Source organism: Diceros bicornis, chromosome 36, assembly GCF_020826845.1.
Source record: "Diceros bicornis minor isolate mBicDic1 chromosome 36, mDicBic1.mat.cur, whole genome shotgun sequence".
NCBI classification, from domain to species: Eukaryota; Metazoa; Chordata; class Mammalia; order Perissodactyla; family Rhinocerotidae; genus Diceros; species Diceros bicornis.
In genome coordinates, this window is record NC_080775.1 from 27,029,674 (window position 1) to 27,056,296 (window position 26,623).

General features: G+C 37.7%; 1 protein-coding gene across 7 annotated transcripts in view; it reads right to left on the minus strand.

The window, feature by feature from the left end:
* Nucleotides 1–26,623, minus strand: part of MPP7 (MAGUK p55 scaffold protein 7) — a 456,322-nt gene that overhangs the window by 305,821 nt on the left and 123,878 nt on the right. For all 7 annotated transcript variants that reach the window (XM_058532685.1, XM_058532690.1, XM_058532684.1 and 4 more), the window contains one exon: nucleotides 24,652–24,770. In XM_058532685.1, coding sequence (XP_058388668.1) covers nucleotides 24,652–24,770 — 119 coding nt within the window. The remainder of the gene's footprint in view (nucleotides 1–24,651; nucleotides 24,771–26,623) is intronic.

Consider the following 26,623-nt stretch of genomic DNA (forward strand, 5'->3'; position numbering starts at 1 on the left):
AGGAAGTTAGCACTGCAGAGCTATGGGGAAAGGATGGCCTTTCCTTAAATGGATTCCTACCTCACACCACATACAAAAATCAACTCAAGGTAGACTGTAGATCTATATGTGAAAGGTAAAATCATAAAGCTTCTAGAAATTAATACAGGAAAATATCTTCATGATCTTGAAATACACACAGTTTTCCAAGACAGGACACCAAAGCACTAAGCATAATGAAAAAGATTACCAAACTGTACTATGTTACAACTGGGAACTTCTGTTCGACATCCCACTTAAAAGGCAAGCCATACAGTGGCAGAATCTATTTGTAATACACAGAACCAACGCAGTGCTTGATCCACAGCCAAGCACTACAAAGCTTCTATAAGGAATTCCTATAAATCTAAGAAAGAGAACCCAGCAGAAAACTGGGCAGAAGACTTGAACAAGCACTTCATTAAAAGAGATATCCAAATGGCCAATAAACACATGAAAATGTGCTCAACCTTATTAGCCATCTGGGAATCCAAATTTAAAACATGACGAAATACTAACCCACCAAGGTGGGTTTAAAAACAAAACAAACAAAAACCCCAACCATACCAAACGCTAGCAAGGATGTGGGCGGAACAGCAGCAACTGTCATACGCTGCTGGCGGGATACAAACTGGGACAAACACTTTGAACAAAGCTCCCTCACCCAGCAACTCCATTCCTAAGGATACATACCTTCCAGAAACACATACACAAACAGTTCAATGAAAACCCTATGTCCCAGCAATTCCATTCCTTAGTATATATCCAACAGAAATGCATCCACATACAAACCAGAGGCCTGTACAGCAATGTTTATAGCAGCAGCATTATTTACAACAGTCAAAAATAAGAAACAGTCAAAATGTCCATCAACAGTTGAATGAACTGTGATATACTTGTAGAATGAAATACCCTTCAGCAACAAAAATGAATGAACTAATCTAATCACAACGTAAGTGAATCATATGAACACAATTTGAGTAAAAGACACCAGACATAAACAAATAGATAATGTGTAGTTCCATTTAAATAAACTTCCAAAAAGAGGCAAAACCATCCACAAAGTTTAAAGTCACAACAGTTGTTTACCCTTAGGGAGGAGAGGTGGGAGTGAGGAAGCAACTGAGATGGGGCACAAGGGGATATTTTGGGGTGCTGGGGGAATTTGAAAAAATGACCATGAGATAAAAATGCGTCAACATACGTGATTAAAAGTGTATACTGAATACCTGGGAAAACCGACACACAATAGTCAACACTGACAAATATTCGTTAAGGATCTGGAAATAAAAAGAAAAATATCTTTTGAACATAAAGGCAGGAACACTTTATGCCAGGAGTTGAAGGATTAACATACTTAAGATATTCAAAAGAGAGCCAGCCCTGATGGCCTAGGGGTAAAGTTCAGTGCGCTTCGCTTCGGTGGCCCAGGTTCAGGTCCCGGGCACAGAACCGCACCATTTGTCTGTCAGCAGCCACCCTGTGGCGGCAGCTCACACAGAAGAACCAGAAGAACTTATAACTATACACAACTATATTCTGGGGCTTTGCGGGGGGGTAAGTGGGGAAGGAGGAAGATTGGCAAGAGATGGTAGCTCAGGGTGAATCTTCCCCTGAGGAAAAAAAAAAAAAGATATTCAAAAGAGAAAATACGGACCCAGGATTTTAATTTCAGACAAACTGAACCTCCAACTAATACAAAGACCACAAGAAAAACTTGTAAGAACTCAGGGAAAATTGTTCCCATGAGCCCAACACACAAGAAAGCTACTAGAGAATGAATTTCTGAAATAATTACAGAAGCTTCTGGATAAGGACTGATGTTTACCAAGCAATACATTTAAAGCCAAATGGTGGAGCTAAGGATAAAAAATAGAATGTACCTCTTCTATGATCTGGAAGTGTAGGTCAAATACAAGTATCAAAAATTAGGAAGAGAACATACGGAAAATAAAATAATCTCACTGATTACCTTACTGGTGTTAACTGGAGGTAAAAAGATAGTACCTTAAATCAGAAGTCAGGAAGAGCAGGGTAAAGGAGTTCTATTGGTCACCGTTAGAAACCAACAGATAGTCTCTCAAAAAAAAAGAGTCTCACTTCTAGGAATCTATCCTAAAGCATACAGGGGTAGGAAATGTGTAAAATAAGCCAGAGACACCTTGTCAGGCCGACAAGCCAGGAAATGATCAAAATCTAACGGAGTTTTGTCAAAAACCACAGAAGCCAACTTGAAGGGGTTCCCACAGGCCAAAGATGGGGTAATTCGAGCATCACAATGAATAACGACTGCAATGGATTGACACACATCAAATATATAAAAATCCTTGAGTTCATAATGATACTTAAAAACATATATACTGATTAACTTTGGAGGATGCTAGGGTACCAACACAATATTCTGAAAATTAGTAAAGGAAAGACGCACTTATCCTATTGTCCCTATATAAACTATATTTCAAAGTAATCTAAGAATTGATGAGGAAAAATTCTAACTATAAGAGAATGATTAAATTATGGTATGAGCAGGTGATGGATTACAATAATGCCACTAAAAATTATGGTTACAGAGTTTAGTGATTAATAACAGAAATGGACCTCTTCTCCATCCTAAGATGCACTAAAATGATTCTTTTTAATTAAAAATAATGGAAATGGGGCCGTCATAAAACTAGAGAGTTCAAGGAATTTCTAGAAAAAGGAGGCCACAGCAGAGAATTAGAACAACTGGGAGACTGTGAAGAAGAGAGTCAATTTGGCCCAGAACACTGTGATGCTCAGGGCGTGGCGACGCCAGGCATGGGGAGGTGCTGAACACCTAAATACTGGCAGGGTTCTTTCCCCTTTGCCTACCCACAATGCCAAACAGCGAGCCACTAAGTCCCAGGTAGCAGATTCCAGGTTTCTATGACAAAAAAACTGAAAAGCCACAGGAAAAAAAAGCCTCTACATTCCGGCATTTGCACCTCCTCCTACAACCAATAGTAGTCATTTTTCATCCTTCACTCCAGAGCTGGGTTTCTCAGTGGTGGCACTATTGACAGTTTAGGCTGGATATTTCTTTGTTGTGGGGGACTGCCCTGTGCACTGTAGCATGCTTAGCAGTATCCCTGGCCTCTATCCACTTGATGCCAGTAGCACCCCTCCCCTCAAGTCCTGACAATCAAAAACGTCTCCAAATATTGCAAAATCATCCTGTCCCCCTAAGCCCCTCCACTCCTGCTGAAAACCACTGCTCTAAAGGGAAGCCCCCCAGTCACCAGGCCCTGCCCAGGCACAAAGAGCTTCCAATCAGCTTTGTACCACCCCAAAACATAAGCAGACAGCCAAGAATTAATAGACATTTGACAAAAGCCTTCAACAGGATAAACACTAAGCAAACAGAAAAAAAGTCTCACGGTAAGTAAAGATTGTGAACAAAAAAGAAGAGAATTTAAAATAAAACCAAAACCAATCTACTGAATATCCATGAACCAGCAGAGTAAGTTAATGTTAAAAGCATAGAACCAACCTGAGCCAGACCACCTGGGTTCAAGGCCAGCTCCACCACTTGATTGGTTGTGTAACTTTAGTCAAAGCAGTGTCTCGTTCTTCTAATGTTTACAGTGGGGAAAAAGATGAGTACACACCGCTTAGGGTTGCTGGAAAAACTAAACAAGGTATTTAGAACTTTGAAAAACACACGGCACACAGTAAGGAATCAATAAATAGGAGCGGTTTTTTGTTTGGTTTGTTTTAACTATTCTTAGATTCCATAGCGTACTCATGGAATAAGACTAGGATGCTCTGAAAAAGGAACAGAAACATCCTCCTCCCAAAATTATTCAAATTAAAATTTTGGCAGTAAATTATTTAAAAATTAAATAGAAAGATGGAAAGTAAAGGCTGAGGGTATCTCTCAGAAAGCAAAAGCAGAAGCTAAAAAAATAAACTACTAATCCAGAAAGACCATTATGCACCTAAAAGAACTTCCAGAAAGATGTAAAAGAAAAGAGCTGAGGGAAGGAAACCATCAAAGAAATAAGAGCTGAAGAACAGAAGTCTCCAAACTGAAAAGGCCCATCAGATCCAAGCAGTGACTGGGGTGCAGATGGAGAACCCCCGGCACTATTGCTTACTGTGAAATATCTGCCCCAACCCACTCTAACCCAGTTAATTCTTAAGCAACCTTCAGATCTTGTTTAACTAGCTCAGTAGTCACTTCTTAAACAAAACATTCCCAGAATGTGAGCAAACACCCTCCTCCATCATATACTCTACCAAAAACCTATTATAATTTTACACTTATTTAAGTGATTATTTGAGTATTGATTTCAAGAGTCAGGTGGCTAAAGACCACCGTGCCTGTTTTTTGCCATCGTATCCCCAACACCTAACACAAGGTACAATAAGCATTTGAGTACTTTTTATACAAATGAGTCAAATAATAAAATCATTGATTCCTTGGAAATATAATACACTATTAATCATAAATACGTCTACCACAAAGTTCTATGGCTCTTTACATGACATATAAAAGTTTCACAAGTTTTTCAATACTGCTTTGGCCTGAATTTGCTGTTTATTTTTAATCCATCAGAGACATAACTGACAAGTTCCTTGAACTAAGTCTCAGATTTCCTAAAGGAATGAGCACCATCTAGTGGAAGAACATAAGATTAAAAAGTAGCTTGAGGCAATTATCTAAATTTACCAGGCACACAGCTGTGACCTATCAAATATTTTTCAAATTAAAAACCAAACATGCATATCAACTTTGTCAAGTAATGAAAATCAAATTTTTATCACCTGTATAATTTATAACATACCAATTTAAATACATGAAATTTATAAATAAAATGTATCTTTCAAGTTGTCACTTAACACCATTTAATTTAGCTTTTAACTGAACTAAACACAGAAATGAAAACAATGGGCAAAAAGGCAATTATAGTTGTTATACTCTCAAAGTGCAAAAGAAAATGAAGTTACAATCAAAACACTAATTGCATATGAAATACAGTTGGATATATTAAAGTCCACTATTTTTTTAATTAGGAAAGCTTTCTGTCAGAAGACAGGAGTATATGTGTGTGTGTGTTTTATACTTTGAAATTGAAAGCCCTTGTCTGTTAAGCCAAAATAACCTTATGAAATTTAATAAGAAAACAAGGGACTATGAGAATAATGTAGATATAGTTGTCTTCCACTTTCTTAGTGATGAGAGAGAACTTGAAATTACAGAAGGTACGATCTAGGATGGCACACTCTACTGCTATTACATTACACTGGAAAAATCACATAAAATAGTGAGACCTTACGATACACATCAACCCTTCTCAAGCCTTGCCACAGTGGTTAGGAGGGAGGTGCATGTCTATCAAGCAAGAAAATATAAAAGATACAAAGTTTTGACAAGAAAATAAATATTAACTTTACACTGCAACTGTCAGATCAACAGCAACCACTTAAAAAGAATAACTCCATGGAATGTTAATAAGTGCATTTATTTTAACTTCTACATCATTAAGCTATATCTGAAAAGCAGAATTGAAATATAACATAGCGAGGGTACTTGTTAGGATTAAGTAGGTTAAACTGTGGTAATAAACAACCTGCAAATCTTAGTTGTTTATAAAAACAAAGGCTTACTTGCTCACTCTATGGCCCCTGCACGTCCCCTAGGGTCTCTGCTCCACATCCGCATGTCCGGACCCAGGTAGAGAGAGCTCCCATTAGCTGAACATCACCAGTCACCAATGAGGGGTGGAGGGGTGAGGAGATGAGGCAAACGATGCACTGGCTCTTAAAGGCTTCTGCCTTGCAGTGTCACACATCACTTCCGCTCCCATTTTATTGACTAAACAAGTCATGTGGCCATAACCAACATCAAGGGACATAACTAGTACAATCTTATACGTGCCTTATCTATCTTATACGTGAACAGCATTACAGGATAACAGGATGGCAGGATGGATCAATGAATAGGTAGATACAACAATATATAAAATAGTTTTTTGATTTAGAGTGAATCATTTGAAATTAATTTTATTTTATATGCACAAAAGCCTATGATTTCACTTCTAGGTTTTTTTAAACAAATTAAATTTTTATTAATGTCTTGGTTCACAGAATTACAATAAAATATTTTAATAATGTTTTGAAGCTTTTAAAAGTACTTAATTTGAAAGTGTTAAAGATTTTCTAAATATTTTACACAAAATAGAAAGAAATACAAAATCAATCTAATTCAATTCTTTCCTTTGATAGTACATTATTTCCAAACCATGACCACCAAAGAACCCCCCTAATTCCTACTACCTTTACTAACATATAGAAATATTAATAATAACTTTCATTTTAAATCAGGTGGACAAAAAAAATCTTTCTTTATTGTCATCTATCTGTAATAAAGATGTCGCAAATTACACAGCAAATTGAGTTAATTGAAAGCGATTACAAAACAAACTACATGGGGCCGGGCCCGGTGGTGCAAGCAGTTAAGTGCGTGTGCTCCGCTTCGGCGGCCAGGGGTTGGCCGGTTTGGATCCCGGCTGCGCATTGACGCACTGCTTGGCAAGCCATGCTGTGGCGGCGTCCCATATAAAAAGTAGAGGAAGATGGGCACAGATGTTAGCCCAGGGCCAGTCTTCCTCAGCGAAAAAAGAGGAGGATTGGCAGATGTTAGCACAGGGCTGATCTCCTCACAGAAAAAAAAAAAAACTACACCATCAATTATTATGAATAAACTTAACATTTCAATAAACCAATCCAATGGGATGTGAGTGCCTATTGTTATGCCCACACCAGGCACTCAAATATTTGTGAAATGAATAGAAAACAAACTGGGCAAGACAGAGCCTGGAAGGGAAGGTGTTCCAGTCTCCTTTAACAACAATCCCCCTTGAACACCTACTACACTTCCAGGCAATGTGGAATATACAGGGATAAATTATACACAGATCCTGCCCAAAAAGAACTGTGCTCCATGAACAACTAAACCGATAATTACAGTAGGTGCCAAAAACTTGTTATATAGATGCTTACAACAAAATGGGAATATTAGATCAGTGCAAACAGTCCCAGAGGACCCCTCTAGAGCCAGCATATAAAAATAAACCAGACTTGGCCGGGAGGCTACATATACCTCAGACCCTAATACATGCTCTCCATAAGATCCACTGAGCTAAGGATATTGTATTGGATAGTGGGTCTGTCAAGATGCTTCTATCTCCTGCATCTAACACAAAGAGAATCTGTGTATACGTATGCTTTAACACAATAAATTATCAGAAAGAGCAGACTGAGCAAAGACCAGAGATATTTATAATGTATGAACAAAGATCCAGTATCAGAATATATAAAGTAATTCCTACAAGTCAACTAGAAAAAGACAAATAACCAAAGAGAGAAAACAAGCAAGGATACAAAAAGGCGACACTGGAATGGCCCATAAACATATGTTCAACCTCTGATATTCAAATAAACTAAAACAGGGAGAGAGCATTTCAAATTGATCCTGTTGGCAAAAATTAAAGTCCAACAATTCCAAACGCTGACATGGACGTGAAGCAACCACAACTCTCATTCTGTTGGTGGGAGTTAATAGGGTGCAATCTTAGGAGAGCAATTTGGCAATACCTAAGAAAGTGTGAGATGCACATTTCTGTGGCCAGCAATTCCGTTCTAGAGCGTAATATACCTAGAAGCGGTCGCATATGTACTAGGGGAATCTACACAAAAGCTATTTACTGCTTTGTTTCCAATACTGACGTAGAGATAAAGGTGGTTTCCAGATGAAGGAATCTTGCACCCACAGGACACCTTTCAGTGTAAATATCCATTCAAGATGAGAATAAATAATTTGTGATCTAGTCATATAATGCCATATAGCAATGAAAATGAATGAATCAGGGCCGGCCCCATGGCTTAGCGGTTAAGTGCTCATGCTCCGCTGCTGGTGGCCTGGGGTCGGATCCCAATGCACGGCTTCTCCGGCCATGCTGAGGCCGAGTCCCACATACAGCAACCAGAAGGATGTGCAACTATGACATACAACTATCTACTGGGGCTTTGGGGAAAAAAAAGGAGGAGGATTGGCAATAGATGTTAGCTCAGAGCCGGTCTTCCTCAGCAAAAAGAGGAGGATTAGCACAGATGTTAGCTCAGGGCTGATCTTCCTCACAAAAAAAAAAAAAGAAAAGAAAATGAATGAATCAGAGCTGTTTGTATCACTATAAATATAGCTCAAAATATATAACAAAATGTTAAGCCAAAAAATAAGTGGCAGGAAGATGAATGTGTTAAGTATGGTTCTAATTATAAAAAGTTTTAAAACATACAAAATAATCTCTCATATTTTAGGAATACAAAGTCAAGATGGAAGTGACCTCTGGCAGGTGAGGGAAAGGAACGTGAACAAGATGGGACTCGCAGAATTCAACTGAATCTCTAACGTTTTCTGTCTAAAGCTGTGTGGCAAACATATGGGTGGTTCAATATACAGTCCCGCCTTTTTAATGCCCAAAATATTCTATAACATTTTTGAAGTGAAGGAAAAGTTAGAAAACACATTTGGCCAACTCAGAACTTTTTCAAGAATTTCAAATCACAGACTGTATTAATTTTCATTGCAATTTTACAGATTGAGAGCAAGGAAATAAAAACGCAAGAACAAAAGTTTATTAAGGCAAGAAAATATCATCCTGAAAAAACAGAAATGTAGCCAGAGGGATACTGAAAAGAACGGTGCAAACTCTGGAACAGAGCATTGAACACAGCTAACAAAAAGAAAGAAAGAATTGAGGAGGAGGATGATGATGATGATAATAATGACTTACTATGTACCAGACTGTTTAAAGCAGGTTTCATATATTAATTCATTTACTCCTCATAACAAGCATACAAGGTAGGTATTACTATTATCTCCATTTTATATAAAAAGATGTTATTATCTTACTGTTGGCACACTATTCTTGGCAGAGCCAGAATCTGAGTCCCAGCTCTGAACCACTACTACAGGCCTGTGTCCGCAGGGAGGTAGAGCATCGGTCCCTGGACACGGAACACTCCCCACTACACCCACCTGTCCATAACTAAGGCAATACAAGAGAGGCCACCAGACAGCCAACGAGAACGCAATGATCGCAAGAGTGAGAGAAAGGAAAGGAGAGAAAAAAGAAGAGGCAGCAAAAGGTCGCAACTTGCTGCGAACGCAGAGTGCAAGTTGCCCCGAAGGCTGCAAGACTCCTCCCTCTAGAAACGACCTTTCCCTCCTTCCACCACACGCTGGGCTCACTCGACCTTTCTCTCCTTCCACCACACGCTGGGCTCACTCTTTCATTTAACGGCTATTAGCCGAGCGCCTAAAGTACTAAACTAAACTTCAGGGAACATTACCCAGTCCCTCCCCCTCAAATCAAACCGCGTTTACACCAAAAGTTTACTTGTAATTCTAATTGTTTTAGATTTGGGGACACATACTCTAGAAATACTGTTTAAAATGGTGGCCAGGTCTCCAAGCCAGCCCACAAAAGCATGTTTAAATCTATTATGTGAAATTCTACCTCAACCCTGAGTTTTCTTTAAACAGAATGTGTGTTCCTGTACACCTTTTTACACAGCCCAGAGCAGTGTGGACCTGGCCTCTACATGACCCTGCCGCATCATATACCACCATGTCCCTGAGGAACAGGCCACTCCCTTTTTCCATATAGGTCCACAGTCATCTGTGGTAAATGTACTCTGACAACCAATTCAGAACGTCAGGTCCACGCTCGTGGCCCAACACCTTCCTGGCAACAGGACATGAATTACCACCTGTTCTGGTATTCAAGTGAGGGCTCCAAGAACTGCACAGTCCAGAGATTGGGGTGATAAAGGGAGACGATCCAGGCACTACAACTGCAAATTCACAATTCACTAAGCCAGTCACTCTCCAACTGGATAGGTACAGTCACTTGCAGAACAATTTGGCAAAACCTAATAAAGTGGGAGATGCGCATCTCCGTGGCCCAGCAACTCCACTGTTAGGTATAATATCTAGGGAAGCTGGATATTTCTCTACTGGAATTTCTATTCTCTGGAACTGGAGAGTAACAGCAATTACCTTGATACAGGAAGTGAGAGGGTTACTGACTTTCTGACTCCACCCATTCTAGTGAATGAACAGTTCTCAAGTCAGGTGTTTCCAGGCAGGAAACTCCCCACATTCCTTTTTGTAGAATAAACAGACTCCCTGTTATTAAATTATGAATAAATGCAAATTTAAGATGACTGTTTTGAAGCTAAGCATATTTGAATAACTATCTAAATCTCACAATAACTTTCCAAAGACACTGTTTCATTATATTAAACACATACCATGGTGGTAAGACACAGCCCCATCAAGTATTCACAAACCTGGCTCCTATTCAGTCATCCACAGGCCCAAGCAAACCTCTAAAAAGGGCTACATATGGCCTCTGTTTTGAGAGTATGAATTACAAAGGCAACAATTTACTCAGGGTCACAGGAATTCATATCTTCAGCAGACTTTACATGTTTCTGTGCCTGAAAAAAATGTAAACTATAACGTAAGAAATAACTTCGTCTGGTTCCTCCAACAGAGCTGGCTGAACAATTACCTTTGATTGGCCAAGGAGCGTTACCAGCTGCTGATACCCAAGTCTCCACTCTGTCAGACCAGGTGGCCATGGATCATTCGCAATGTCTGGCTGTCTTTTCCTTTTCCTCCCACCCAAGGCAAATGGTATTGCAGAGGCAAGTAACATAAGCTCCCCAACGGGTTTACTCTCTGAACCTAACACCCTCTCTCCCCTCCCAAAACAGCACAATTTGTTTTTAAAGAACCCTGTACTAGCAAGTATCTTATAAAATAATCTTTCAGCCTCGAATCTGATTTACTACTATATAAATATCACCTTTTCCCCCTAGTATGATGCTTTCATTGCTTCTAGATTAAAAGAAGAGAGGAGCCTAAAGTGCCTGCACGGAAACTAAGTTTATAAAACCACTGCTCAATAAAATTCTCTCTCTCTTTTTTAAAGCTTGACTGTATCAATTATCCTGGAAAGAACTACTTTCCAAGCAAATCTCATGGTGCTAATTATTAAGAAAATTGGAATTACTGAAAGATTAAGATCAGCATTACCTTCAAACTGGTTTTTCATTTTCTGAAGTTTCCAAGTTGGAGATATAAAATTTTTGAAGCATACTCTTGTTCACAAGTCTCTTTCCAAACATCTGCTCAAGATTTATTTTTTAGACTCAAGACTACAAAGTTTTCACTTTTAAAATTCTACCTAAATTCACGAGCATTAAAAACTTTACAAATTTATATTAATATGGAGATTTAAAATAAACTCGCACTAAGCTATCCCTCATACCTTGCTCCCACTAGTCAACTAATCTGCCTACAACTTCATGTGTTTCATTAAAAACAAAATTTCAGGACATCCTTAAGAAGAGAAACTGAATATTTCCAATTAGAAATATAATTTGGTAAGGAGCTGGTATCCAAAATATATAAAGAACTCTTACAAATCAGTAATAAAATGACAACCAAACTGAAAAGTAGGTAAAGGGAGACTTCTGGTCTCAGCTCAGACATGTAAAGACAATGGAAGTCACAGGGCAAACTGCCACTCTGTAAGAAGGAGACAGGGAAATACAGAGAAACACAGCCGAGATCAGTTAGGCAGGAGCAGAAGCTGGTGGAGCCAGAAACTTGTAGGAACACTTAAATGGTAACTTTGACAAACGATGGTGGCCAAATGTAGACTAGTTTGAGAGTTAAAAACTCCCCCAGTGTTAAAGGAGGCACCTGTACTTCCCCTCCAGGAGCCCCACCAAGTTCTCATGGTGAAGATAAGAGAAAAATCCCCTAGTGCTTTAAGCAGGGGAAGGATAAAAATAACCATTTTGAAATACATAGGCCAAGAGCTTTCTCCATAACAAAGGCCTGCCCTCTAAGGGAGACTGCTTTACTGGAGCTCAATTTGACCTGGGGAAAGGGCAATGAGATAACTCCAGCCCCTGCTAGCCTTCCTGTCTCAACTAAGGAGAGAAAGAAAAAAAAAAACAAGAAAGAGGCTAAAAAATGCTTCTGAAGGTTATCAAAGATCAGGGACTCAGGTTAATTAAGTAACTGACACTTAATCATAAAATTATAGAACACTTCCTCCCCCCAACAACTCACTACCATCAACAAGGCTCCAGTAAAATAACAGTGAGATTATAACTTAGAGAGCTGCACAATACAGACTCTAAGAGAGTTCTTAAGGAAATCCAAAGACAAAGTGGGCAGGGGAAGGGAGAAACATTAAGGAAATTGTAGCCTCTGGCACTGACAGCTACAGCAAACATTACACAGCCCAGCTCCTAGCAAGATTATCATAAAAATTCACACTAAAAGCCTAATTACCTCAGTTCCTATTATCCAATACATCATGTCCAGCTTTCAACAAAAAATTACAAGGCATGATAAAAGGCAAGAAAAACAGTCTGAAAAGATAAAGCACACATCAGAACCAGACTCAGATATGACACAGATTTTGGAACTATGAAATAGGGAATTTAAAATAAGTATGATTAATATGCTAATGACTCTAATGCAAAAAGCAGACAACATGCAAGAACAGATGGGTAACGTAAGAGAGATGGAAACTGAAAGAATTAAAGTGAAATGCTAGAAATCGAGAACACTGTAACAGAAATAAAGAATAACTTTGATGTGCTCATTAGTAGAATGGATACAGCCAAGGAAAGAATCAGTATGATTGAAAATATGTTAAGGAAATTCCCCAAACTGAAATGCAAAGAGAAAAAGAATAGAATAAAAAAAAGGAACGGAATATCCAAGAACTGGGGACAAATATAAAAGGTGTAACATACACGTAATGAGAACACCAGAAGGAGAACAAAAAGAGAAAGGAGAAGAAATATTAGAAGTAATAACAGCTGATAATTCTTCAAAACTAATGTGAAAACACCAAACTACAGATCCAGGAAGCTCAGAGAACACCAAACAGAATAAATGCCAAAAAAATTATACCTTGGTATAGCATACTCAAACTGAAAAACAAAAGATAAAGAGAAAATCTTGAAAGAAGCCTGAGGGAAAAAAACACCTTACTTATAGAGGACAAGGATAAGAATTACATCAGACACCTCATCAGAAACAATGCAAGCAAAAAGAGAACGGCGTGAAATACTTAAAGTGTCGGAAAAAAAAACACAACACCCTAGAATTCCACATCCAGTGAAACTGTACTTCAAAAGTGAAGGAGAGGGGCCCGCCTAGTGGCATAGTGGGTAAGTTCACACACTCCGCTTCGGTGGCCCAGGGTTCGCAGGTTCGGATCCCAGGCATGGACCAATGCACTGCGTGTTAAGTCATGCTGTGGCAGCATCCCATATAAGTAGAGGAAGATGGGTATGGATGTTAGCTCAGGGCCAATCTTCCTAAGCAAAAAGGGGAGGATTGGCAATAGATGTCAGCTCAGGGCTAATCTTCCTCGCACACACATACACACAAAAGTGAAGGAGAAATAAAAACAAAATAAACACTCAAATAAACATAAAAGGAATTTGATGCCAGTAGACCTGCTTTGCAACAAGTATTAAAAGAAGTTCTTCAGAGAGAAGGAAAATGATGTAGGTCAGGCACTCAGAAATGCATAAAGAAGAGAAGAGTATCAGAGAAGGGATAAAGGTAAAACAAAATCTTTTTTCTTATTCTTAATTGATCTGACAACTATTTGTTCAAAGTAATAACAGCAGTAATGCGTTGGGTGATTACAGTATATGGCTAAGTGAAATAAATGAGAGCAATGTTATAAGGGATGGGAAAGAAAGGAATTGAGAATATTCTGTTATAAAGTACCAGCACTACGTGTGAAATGGTATAGTGTTATTTGAAAGTGGACCTAGATTAGTTGTAAACGTATGTAGCAAACTCTAGGGCAAGCACTAAAAAAATCTTTTTGAAAAGTATAATTGATATGCAAAGAAAGAATAAATGGAATCATATAAAATGGTCAACTAAAAGCAGAGAAGGAAGAGAAAGAGGGTGATAAAAATATAAAGAGAACAAGTGCAATGACCAGACATTAGTTGCAAACATGGTAAATATTAACCCAACTATATCAACAATCACTTTAAATGTGAATGGTCTAAATACACCAATCAAAAGACAGAGACTTTACAGTAGATCAAAAGGAAAACCCAACTATATATTGTCTACAAGAAACACACTTTAAATATAAAGAAACAGATAAATTAAAAGTAAAGGACTGGAAAAAGATAAATGATGCTAACACTAACCCAAAAAAAGCTGGAGTACCTATATCAATTTAAGGCAAAGCAGAGGAAGAACAAGAGAAATTATCGGAGATAAAGGAGGGCATTACATAATGAAAAAGGAGTCAATTCTCTGAGAAGACGTAACAATCCTTAATGCGTATGTGCCTAACAAGACAGCATCAAAAAAACGAAGCAAAACTCATAAAACTGCAAGAAGAAATGGACAAATCCACTATTATACTTGGAAACTTCAACACTCCTCTATCAGTAACTGACAGATCCAGCAGACAGAAAATCAGTAAGGATACAGCTGAAGCAAACAGCACCATCAACCAACTGGATCTAACACTTCATCTAACAATAGCAGTATACACATTCTTCTCAAACTCATATAGAACAAGACAGACCACATTCTGGGCCATAAAACACACCTTAACAAATCTAAAAGAACAGAAGTCATAGAGCAAATGTTCTTGGACCACATAGAGTTAAACTAGAAATAGAAAGATAGCAGAAAAATCTCCATATATTTGGAAATTAAACAACAATTCTAAATAACACATGGGTCAAAGAAGAAGTTTGAAGAGAAATTTTTAAAATATTTTGAACTAAATGAAAATACAACCTAAGAAAATTTGTGGGATGCTGCAAAAGTAGTGGTTAGAGGAAAATTATAGCATTGAAGGCATAGGTAAGAAAAAGACAACTAAAATCAAAGCTTCTACCTTAGGAAACTAGAGAAAGAAGAGCAAGAAGAAGAAAAGAAAGAATAAAATATGAGCAGAAATCAATAGAATTCAAACAGGAAAACAACAAAGAAAATCAACAAAACCAAAAGCTAGATCTTTGAAAAGATTAATAAAATTGATAAACCTATAGTCAGGCTAGCCAAGAAAATATGAGAGAAGACACAAATTACTAATATCAGAAATTAAAGATGACTCTGCTACAGATCCCATGAACATTAAAAAAAATATATGATTATGAACAATTCTATGCCCTCAAATTTGATAACTTACATGAGAACAAATTCCTCGAAAGATACCAGTGACAAAAACTCTTACATAAAGAGAAATAGCTGATCTAAATAGGCCTATGTCTATTAAAGAAATTGAATCAACAATTAGTAACCTTCCAAAACAACAAGCACTAGGCCCAGATGGTTTCACTGGTGAATTTAAGGAAAAAATTATATGAATTCTCTACAAATTCTTACAGGAAAAAATGAACGCAGAGGGTGCACTTCCTAACTCATTCTATGAGGCCAGCATTACCCTACTACCCAAACCAGATAAAGACACTACAAGAAAACTACAGACTAGTATCTCCTATGAACAGAGATGCAAAAATCCTCAACGAAACATTAGCAAATCAAATCTAATAATGTAAAACATGAATTATATGCTAAAAATCAAGTGAGATTTTCTCCAGGAATGCAAAGGCTGGTTCAATATTCAGAAGTATTCAAGTAGTCCATCACACCAACAGGATAAAGAAGAAAAATCATATGATCACATCAATAGATTAAAAAAATCATTTGGAAAAAAATCCAACACCCATTCACGATAAAAACTCTCAGCAAACTAGGAATAGAGGGGATTTCCTCAACTTGATAAAGAACATGTATAAAATACTTACAGCCTACATCATACTTACTGGCGAAAAACTAGATTCTTTGCCCCTAAGATCAGTAACAATGCAAGCATGTCCCCTCTCTCCACTCATATTCAGTATTTTACTGGAATTCCTAGCTAAGACTGTAAGACAAGAAAAGGAAATAAAAAGTATACAGATCGGGAAGGAAGAAATAAAACTGTCTTTGTTCACAGACGACATGATTATCTATGCAGAAAATCCCAAAGAATCAACAAAAAATTCTGGGAACAAATAAGTGATTATAGCAAGGATGCAGGATACAAATTTAATATACAAAACTCAATTACTTTTCTATATACCAGCAACGAACAAGTGAAATTTGAAATTAAATACAAAATACCATTTACATTAGCACCAAAAAAAAAAAAATTAGGTATAAATCTAACAAAATATGCACAGAATCTAAACAAACACAAAACTCGGATAAAAGAAATCAAAAATGATCTCAATAAATGGAGAGGTATTCCATGTTCATGGACAAGAATACATAATATTGTTAAGATGTCAATTCTTCCCAACTTTATGTATTCAACACAACCCTACTCAAAATCCCAGCAAGTTATTTTGTAGATATGACAAACTGATTCTAAAGTTTATACGAATAGGCAAAAGACCCAGAATAGCAGACACAATACTGAGAAGAATAAAGTCAAAGGACTGACACTACCCAACTTCAAGACTTACTATAAAGCTACGGTAATCAAGATGAGTAGTACTGGTGAAAGAAAAGATAAATAGATCAATGGAACCTAATAGAGAGCCCAGAAATAGACCCACACCATTAAAATCAACTGATCTTTGACACATGAGCAAAGTTAATTCAATGGAGAAAGGACAGTCTTTTCAACAATTGATGCTGTGACAACTGGATATTCATATGCAAAAATTTGAATCTAGACACAGAACTTACACCTTTCACAAAAATTAACTCAAAGTGGGGGCCGGCCCAGTGGTGCAAGCAGTTAAGTGCGCGCACTCCGCTGCGGCAGCCCGGGGTTCGCGGGTTCGGATCCTGGGCGCGCACCTATGCACTGCTTGGCAAGCCATGCTGTGGCAGCGTCCCATATAAAGTGAAGGAAGATGGGCACGGATGTTAGCCCAGGGCCAGTCTTCCTCAGCAAAAAAGAAAAAGAGGGGAGGATTGGTGGATGTTAGCACAGGGCTGACCTCACCAAAAAATAAAAAATAAAAAAATAATTAACTCAAAGTGGATCACAGAACTAAATGTAAATACAAAACTATAAAACTTGTAGAAGGTAACAGAGGAGAAAATCTAGGTAACCTTGAGTACAGCAACAAGTTTTTAGACACAACTCCAAAAGCACATTCTATAAAGAAAAATTGGTTAAGTTGGACTTAATTAAAATTAAAAACTTCTTCTCTGTGAAAGACACCATTAAGAGAATGAAAAGACAAGCCACAGACTGGGAGAAAATATTTGCAAAACACATATCTGATAAAAGACTTCTATCCAAAAATGACAAAGAACTGTTAAAACTTAACAATAAGGGGAAAAAACAACTCAATTAGAAAATGAGCAAAAGATCTCAATAGACACGTCAACAACAAAGATATACTGATGACAAATAAGCATGTGAAAAGATGCTTAATATCACAAGTCATAAGAGAATTGCAAATTAAAACAGTAATGAGATATCATTACACACCTCCTAGAATGGCTAAAATCCAAAACACTGACCATACTAAATGCAGACAAGGATGCAGAGCAACAGGAACTCTCATTTATTGTGGGCGAGAATCCCAGATGGTACAGACACTTTGAAAAACAGTTTGGCAGTTTCTTAGAAAGTGAAACATACTCTTACCATATGACCAAGGAATCATGCTGCAACTCATTTGACCAAATGAGTTGAAAATTTATGTCCACAGAGACACCTGCACACGGATGTTTATAGAAGCTTTATCTGTGACTGCCCAAGACTAGAGGCAACCAAGATTTCCTTCAGTAGGTGAGTGGAGAAGCAGACTGTGGTGCATATGTACAGTGGAATACTACGCAGCGACACAAAGAAATGAGATAACAAGCCATAAGAAGACTTGATGAACCTTAAATCCACATTACTAAGTGAAAGAAGCCATTGTGAAAAGATTACATACTGTATGATTCCAATTACATAACATTCTGGAAAAGGCAGAAGTATAGAGACACTAAAAGGATCAGTGGTTGCCAAGGTTGGGGGAGAGGAGAAGACCAGGGGATCTGAAGGGTGGTGAAACTATCTTTATGATACTGTAATGGAGGATACATGACATTATGCATTTGTCACAACCCAGAGAATTTAACAACACAAAGGATGAACCCTAATGTAAACTATGGGCTTGGTTATTATGTATCAATATTGGTTCATTAATAGGAATAAATGTACCACACTAATGCAAGAGGTTAAAAGTAAGGGAAACTATAGGGGGAGGTGGATACCTAGGAGCTATCTGTACCATCTGCTCAATTTTTCTGTAAATCTAAAACTGTTCTAAAAAATAGTCTGTTAATTAAAAAGAATCAAATGGAGAAAAAAACGGGCAAAGAATTCAAATAGACTCTCCTCCAAAAGAAATTTACAAATTGCCAATAAACACATAAAAGATGTTTAACATCATTAGTCACCAGGGAAATGTAAATCACAACCACCATGAGGTATCACATCACATCCACTAGGAAGGTTAGAATCAAAGTCAAATAAAAACAAGCGTTGGCAAAGATGCACAGAAATCAGTATCCTCATACACCGCTGGCAGGAATATAACACGGTGTAGCCACTTTGGAAAACAGTCTGGCAGTTCTTCAAAATGTTAAACATAGAGTTACCATTTGACCCAGCAATTCCACTCCTAGGTATATAACCATGAGAACTGAAAACATGTCCTCACAAAACCTTGTATACAAATGTTCTTAGCAGCATTATTCATAATAGCTAACAGGTGGAAACAACCCAAACGTCCATCAGTGGATGAAAGGATAAACAAAACGCGGCCCATCCATACAACGGAATACTATTTCAGCCATAAAAAGGAATGAAGTACTGATACATGTTATGACATGGATGAACCTTGAAAACATTAAGCTAAGTAACACAAGCCAGTCACCAAAAAAAAACCCATCTATTATATGATTCCATTTATATGAAATGTCCAGAATGGGCAAATATATAGAGACAGAAAGCAGATTAGTGGTTGCTTAGGGCTGGGGTGGGGAGGGCTGTGAGGATGCAGGGATTGGGGAATGACAGCTATGTGGTATGAGGTTTCTTTTTGAGGTGATGAAAATACTCTAAAATTGATTATGGTGATGGTTGCACAACTGTGAATATACTAAAAACTACCGCACGTATACTTCAAATTGGTAAATTGCATGGTATGTGAATTATATCTCAATCTAAATATTAATGACTACCAAAGTTGCTAGATTTCACAAATAAAAATACAAGTATTGCATGGTTAATACTTATATGAAGAAATTATTCACTGTTTATCTTCAGTTCAAATTACATTGAATGTCCTGTATTTTATCTGGCAACCTACTCCCAAATCTGTTATCTCCAACCTAGAAGTTAATTATCCTCAGTTCAAGATCCATGCATCCAGCTATGTCATAGGTGGCTCTATTTGGTTACCCCCCCAAATCTTAAATGAACATAAACAAAACTAAAATCACCTTTCTTCTGAGGAGATATTCAAAATGTCTAAGAATTGGTACCTCAGGGCTTATTCAGGTCTCCTGGAGTTCCCTCCCAACCCCTAATGGCCTGGCACAAACAATTTAGTGGTAGAATGAGGGAGTAAGTAGGAGGACGGTGTCTAGAAGCTGAGGTCAGCAATTATTTAACAATGGGGAGGAATTCCAACATGCTAACAAACAGGACTCACGGTGGGGAGGACAGCCCGAACATTAGCCTCCCTTTCTCCAGACGAAATCAGCCTCCCTCTCCCAATACTTTACCACCACCATCATCTTTGACCTGGAAATTTCACATCCTATCTAATCTCCACAGTACACTAACTTCTGAAAGAAAAATCTGATATCTTCACTCTCCTGCTTTAAACTTTTCAATGCAATGGCTCCCACTGTCTTAGAATAAAGTCAAAGCCATTCAGGAACAGGTCTCTGCTTATCTTTCTCGCCACACTTTGCACTGCTCCCCACACCCTTCCTTACTTTTAAGTACCAGCCAAAAGACTCTGTCAGCCTCCATCCTAAAGGTACAACGCTCACTCGTGCCTCCAGGTGTCCCGTCCCCCCATCCCCCCCATAAATTCTTACCTGAGCAACTCCTATTCAACACCCAGGTTTTAGCTTAAAATACCAAATCCTCCATGAGCCCCTCTCTGAGGCCAGCGTTGAGTCAGGCACCTTGCGTAGCTCATCAAAAGTTCTAAACACACCCTATCACAGAATACTGTAACTGCCCACCCCCTTACCTATAACCCGTCTGGGAGACTCGAGACTCTGCAAAGCAAGGGATATCCTAAGAACTCAACAAAGACAGTATGAACAAAGCAATCAATCATCAAGTTAAAACTATGTTGAGGCCGGCCTGGTGGTGTAGTGGTTAAGTTCACGTGCTTGGCCTCGGCGGCCCGGGGTTCCCAGGTTCAGATGCCAGGCGTGGACCGACACACCGCTTGTCAAGCCATGCTGTGGCAGCATCCCATATAAAGTAGAGGAAGATGGGCAAAGATGTTAGCTCAGGGCCAATCTTCCTCAGCAAAAAGAGGAGGATTGGCAATGGATGTTAGCTCAGGGCTAATCTTCCTCACACACACACAAAAAAGTTAAAACTACGTAACTAAATGTAATAAGAGTCTAGTTGAGTACTATCATTACTCCTTTAAGACTGAAATCACAGAAATACACAATCATATCAGGAAAATTTTCTTGAAAATAATCATTTTATGTTTTGTTGAAAAACTTCAGAATCCCAAGAAGGATAAAAATTCAGATTACTACCTTTTTTCCCCCTGCCCCCATACATATAGGCAATTATTTAAAAGGGTAGAGAAAACATATGCAACTCTTTAAAAGGCACTAAAAATTTGATATTCTTATCCTAGAAATCCAACATAATTGTAAAATAGGAACAAAAATTTCTTGAGGAAACAGAACTACCAACTTTAAAATAAATATAATATTTAAGCAAGTCTTTATGCCGTATCTTGTTCTAAAATGAACTTAAACCAGATTACAAAAATACACACAACACAACAAAATAAAATAAAATTTAAAGTAAGTAAAGAAACCTCAATAGAAAAAACACAAGGGTAAAAGCCAAATTTAGAAATGAGGTTAGGACACAAACTATATGCTTCATGGTTCTGTATATTTGCAAAAGATGCATCAAAAGTGTGGCTCTATGCTTACTGGTGGTCCATCACATTCACTGGACTGTGTGAATACTGATACCCTTATCTTGCCACACCTTATATATATTTCCCAGGTCTTCTATCAATACCATCTTTCTTCTTCTTAATTCTAAAATCTCACACTCACAGTTTTTATCATTCAACTTTTCTATTTAGAAATTTTTCTTTTAAAAAAATATCCACAGGGGCTGGCCCTGTGGCATAGCAGTTAAGAGCGTGCGCTCCGCTGCTGGCGGCCCAGGTTCGGATCCCGGGCGCGCACCAATGCATGGTTTGTCATGCCATGCTGTGGCTGCGTCCCACATCAAGTAGAGGAAGATGGGCAAGGATGTTAGCCCAGGGCTGGTCTTCCTCAGCAAAAAGAGGAGGATTGGCATGGATGTTAGCTCAGGGCTGATCTTCCTTCCCCCAAAAACAGAAAATAAAAATAAAAAAAAAATCCACAGATAACAGTCTATAGGATCACTGTATTTCCTTTCCAGTGACAAGCTCCTAATCTCTGGGATTCTTGCCAGAGCGTAGCTCAGGACCCTAAGGAGGCAGGCCATACCTCTCACTGTAATGCCAAAACTGCCTCTTCTTAAGTATAGTTTACATTAGGCCAGAAAGTTACACGTATTTAAACTGTGTGGTGATTTAACAACTACTTTCTCTTTTACATAAAATAAGATGACAACGATGACAATTTTGTGCTAGAATAAAATCAAGTTTTGTGTTCACCCAGTTCTAAATCACATACCAACAGCTTCAACTGCAGGCGAAAGATCATAACATCAAAGCACATTTTGATTCACTCTGAAACAAATCTTTTCAAACAAATTCCTTTTGCTCTACCAAGATTTATGTACGAAAGCTGAAGTCTTCTATCCTCCACCCTTCAATAGAGGCACTTGGAATATAGTTAAGCAGATTGTTCCAGCTGTTTAAACTACAATCCCATGAGCCCGCCTCCTGGAGGCACTTGAGGCTTTCCGTACTTGAAAACTAATAGAATGGGTCAGTCAAAGGACGCACTTGAGGTCTGCATGTGATAAAATTTGGGAGTGCGGGAACTATTAAGAAACTGAGAAGGTACTAGAGGTACATAATAAAACTAATTTTAAAAATACATTTTATAGCAATTACTGAAAAACATTTGGAATAGTACACGTTACTGTGCTATTTAAATACTGGCAACATCAATTTATTTGCTTCACTATTTTCACAAAACTGGATATCAAACTCTCCAGTATACTTCCTAACCACTTCTTATTGACATATACTTTGAAAAACCACCTATGCTTATAACTCAACTGCTAGTGTAACTAAGAACTTTTTGTTACACATTAGTTTTATTCTTTTAATAGAAATAACAACCATCTCTGTCATTACTTTTTGGTCCTTCACATGCTATGATGAATACATTTTTTCTTAATAATGCCTATTTATATTTGCCTAACCAATATAACTATCAAGGGGGCTGGCCCGGCGGCATAGTGGTTCAGTTCACATGCTCTGCTTTGGTGGCCCAGGAATTGCAGGTTTGGATCCCAAGCGCAAATCTACGTACTGTTCATCAAGCCATGCTGTGGCAGCATCCCACATACAAAATAGAGGAAGAAGTGCACAGACGTTAGCTCAGGGACAATCTTCCTCATGCAAAAATAGGAAGATTGGCAACAGATGTTAGCACAGGGCCAACCTTCCTCACCAAAAACAAACAAACAACAACAAAATATATACACATATATATACACATACACATATATACACACACATATATATACACACATATATATACACATACATATATATACACATACATATATACACACATATATATATACACACACACATATATATACATATATATATATAAAACTATCAAAGAACTAAGATCTTCACTACTTTATTTGAAACTCACAAACAACCTTGTCAACAGATGTTATAATTTCCATTTTATAGGTAAGGAAACTGAGATAGTAGTCACATTATATATCAATACAAACACACATGCATCCATTGTTTTGGGGCAGGTTTATCTAAGGATTAAGGGGTGATGATGCCATCTGAGATATATTTTATTCCTTCTATCAAAAGATCAAATCAATCTAAACAAACCCATAGCTATCTAATTTCCATACATTTAACACAGGAATATTGCCCTGATTGCCTTACTACATCATAAACTTCATCAATTATAATCCCAAGACCATTGCTAACACATACCAAGAGAGTAACTAAACTACCCAAAATTACTCAGAACACAAACACACCTTGGCAATTACATGAAAACTAAATAAATAAACAACTAAAGCACTCTAGTCTTTAAATGCATTGCTAGGAAAACGCCACATATCAACACGTTCACTTCTTGAGAACTGCCACTGCTTGAGGCACGCAAACTTGACAAGAAAAAAATGTGTAATGAGAATTCTCCTGTCCTGTGAAGCAACTGCACCTCAGAAGTTGCTCATGTTCAAATACTACACATCAATTAAAAGCCTCTTATCATGACAGACAACCATAACAAATTTAGCTGAATTGAGTATAGGTCCAGATATTGTTGAGGCATCATAGGTTTCTATCTCCTACAGACTCAAGCAAGACTAAATTTCTTTCAGCTTGAGTTAAATGAGAGAAAATGCAATTCATATTTCCAGAAGCAAGAGTGGCATATTTTCCAGTAAGTTTCTTGTTCTCATTTTACTATTTTAAGAGTTCTGATCACTCCCAGTGTTGCTGTGTGGCAAGATCTGACTTCTGGTGGCTGATCATTTTCATGGCATGATGCTTTACTAAAACCGTCTCCAAAAACTGTTTTTATTCATATTTAGCTTCAGTGTATTTATATACAAAATACCATTTCAATGGCGTTGTGCCAAGAAAAGAAATAGCTTGCTAGAATTTCAGTTGACTTTGTTAAAGGAAATTATTTTAAATTAATGTGGCTACTGAACTGCTGCCATCCTTAACCTCAGAAAATATATTCCTTCTAATTTTTGCTGTGAACATTTATTTATTTAAGTTAGATTCCAGCTCATGAATGTTGACCATCAGGAGTCTAAACCTTCCTGCTACTATTTCATACTCTTTTTCTAAACAAGGGCAAACACATGTTTGCTGCATTAGTATGCACAGCCAGATTACCCCCATTAAGTGAAATCATCTATGTATTTTTGGTAGAATCCTTAACTTCCACGCCCGTCAGTGAAATGGAACAAGGCTGTTTTGTTTGCAGAGAGCAACAATTTGATCTCTGGTTTACTAGATGGTGCTCGAAATATTTTTCCATATGTTTTTCCGCAAAGAGAATCTGACATCAGCATGGTTTACCTTAACCAGTGAATGCAGGCTTTTTTCACCAAACATATCCCAGAGGAAGGTCAGGTCTTCCTGGCTATCCACATGTGGCTGCAGCTGGGCTGGCAGAGCAGCCAACAGTTCATACAGACCTATAAAATGAAAATAAAACACAAAGTGTAATCTCAGAGTGATCTCATCAATATCGCTTAAGGTGTGTATAAATGACGGCTGGAACATGTCATTTTTACTGGATTTGTATTCTGGGCCATCAAGCTAAACACTTCTCCAAAGAAGCAAAGGAAGCTTTTTGATTTTTAAATTCCAAAGAAGTATGTATTAACAGGCTAGTTTTTACCTTTCACCGTTGTTAACATTCTACAGTCATCCAAGTTTACATAACCTGAGACAGAAAATGTGTACAAGCTTACAAAAAAAGAAGAAAACGCATACATTCCTTTCCTTAATCGTTATTACATTTCCCTCAATGTTAGCCAGAGTGAAATGAGTCATGAATAGGAAAAACTTCCTTAGAAGAGCAGAAAATTGATAGAGTGGTCCATTAAAAAGGTCTTGTGGTTTCCAAATAGTTACTAATAATATATAGCTTCAAAAACATGTGCACTACCGAACGTCCAAACAAGTTCTAAGAAGACAGAATAAACCATAATTGGCGCTGCGTTATTGTAGTCACTCATTTTTAAAACAGCAACAACAATAAACTACATAGAACTTAATTTAAATTTGACTCTACTCTGGGGGTATGTGACACCCTCTGAAAGAGCTAAGGCAACAGATGCAGGTTGCTCAGGGCTCTCCCCACTAGAAGCTTCCTAGGAGTAGACAGTAGCACAGTGTTCCACAGAAGCTACTGCATAAACCATCCATCTCGTTCAGGGGCCGTCAGACTCCTGTCCAAGAAATGCTGCAACAGCGCTTGCCCAAGACTCTTCAGGGAGGTGACCTGGCAGAAGTCAGTATCAACTCAGAGCACATGTTTCATTTTCCAGTGGGATTACATGAGGTAAAAAGGACAAAATTCCTTTTATTTCTGTCTGCCGTCTACAAAAACACCAAGACCTCCTGGGATCTACAACACACGGGACTGTTGTTATTTCTGCTCTGAATAAGTGCTGCTGTTCATCACAGGGACAGGTTTACAAGGTATTTAACTAGCAAAGAATCATAGGGTAAATTATGGGCTGCTGATTAGTATATCTATTATCTTCCTAAAGCATTATAATCTTCTGATAATCAGTGATAATTTACAACCAAATGCATTAGGTTCCACTTGGAAAGTTAGATATGTCACTTGAGAGATTCGATTAAATTCAAACACTCCTGGGGCTGTATTTGGCCAAAAAGATCTAAAATACTCTAGGAAAACAAAAAACTTCTCCCAATTATATACTTAAGTATTCTTGGTGGTTTACATTTATATCCTTAAAAACCTGGCATCCTGCCTAAGCTAGCTCTTATTTACAATTTAGGAAAAATATTTTTAAGGTATCTCAACCTAACTCAAAGTATAATAAACAGGTCACATTTTATACATATATACACACACACATTTAAAGTAATCACAATCGCCAAGATCAGTGGTTGAGGTCAAAAGTTCAAAATATGAAACTATGTAAAAAGAAGGCAGAATTTTATTATTATTGATTTCAGGAGTAGTAAAAATAATTACCTATTCCTTCGTAATATGATTAGAGTTTAATTAATGATACTAATTCAACTGTGATATAATTTATGTGGCATAGTTGTTGCAGGGATTAAACGAGTTAATACCCTAGAACAGTCCCTGGCACATGGTAAGTACTCGATATGTTTCATATGTAACTCAGTGAGTTTCAACCATTGTATTATTGATTATTATTGCTATTAATCTTTATTATAACTGAAAAAGCAAAAGTTTGGATCAAACCTAGAATCAAACTCTGGGTCTAAACTTGAAGCATTCCACATAACTGATTTGAGCCTTGTGTGCTGAGAAACAGTAACC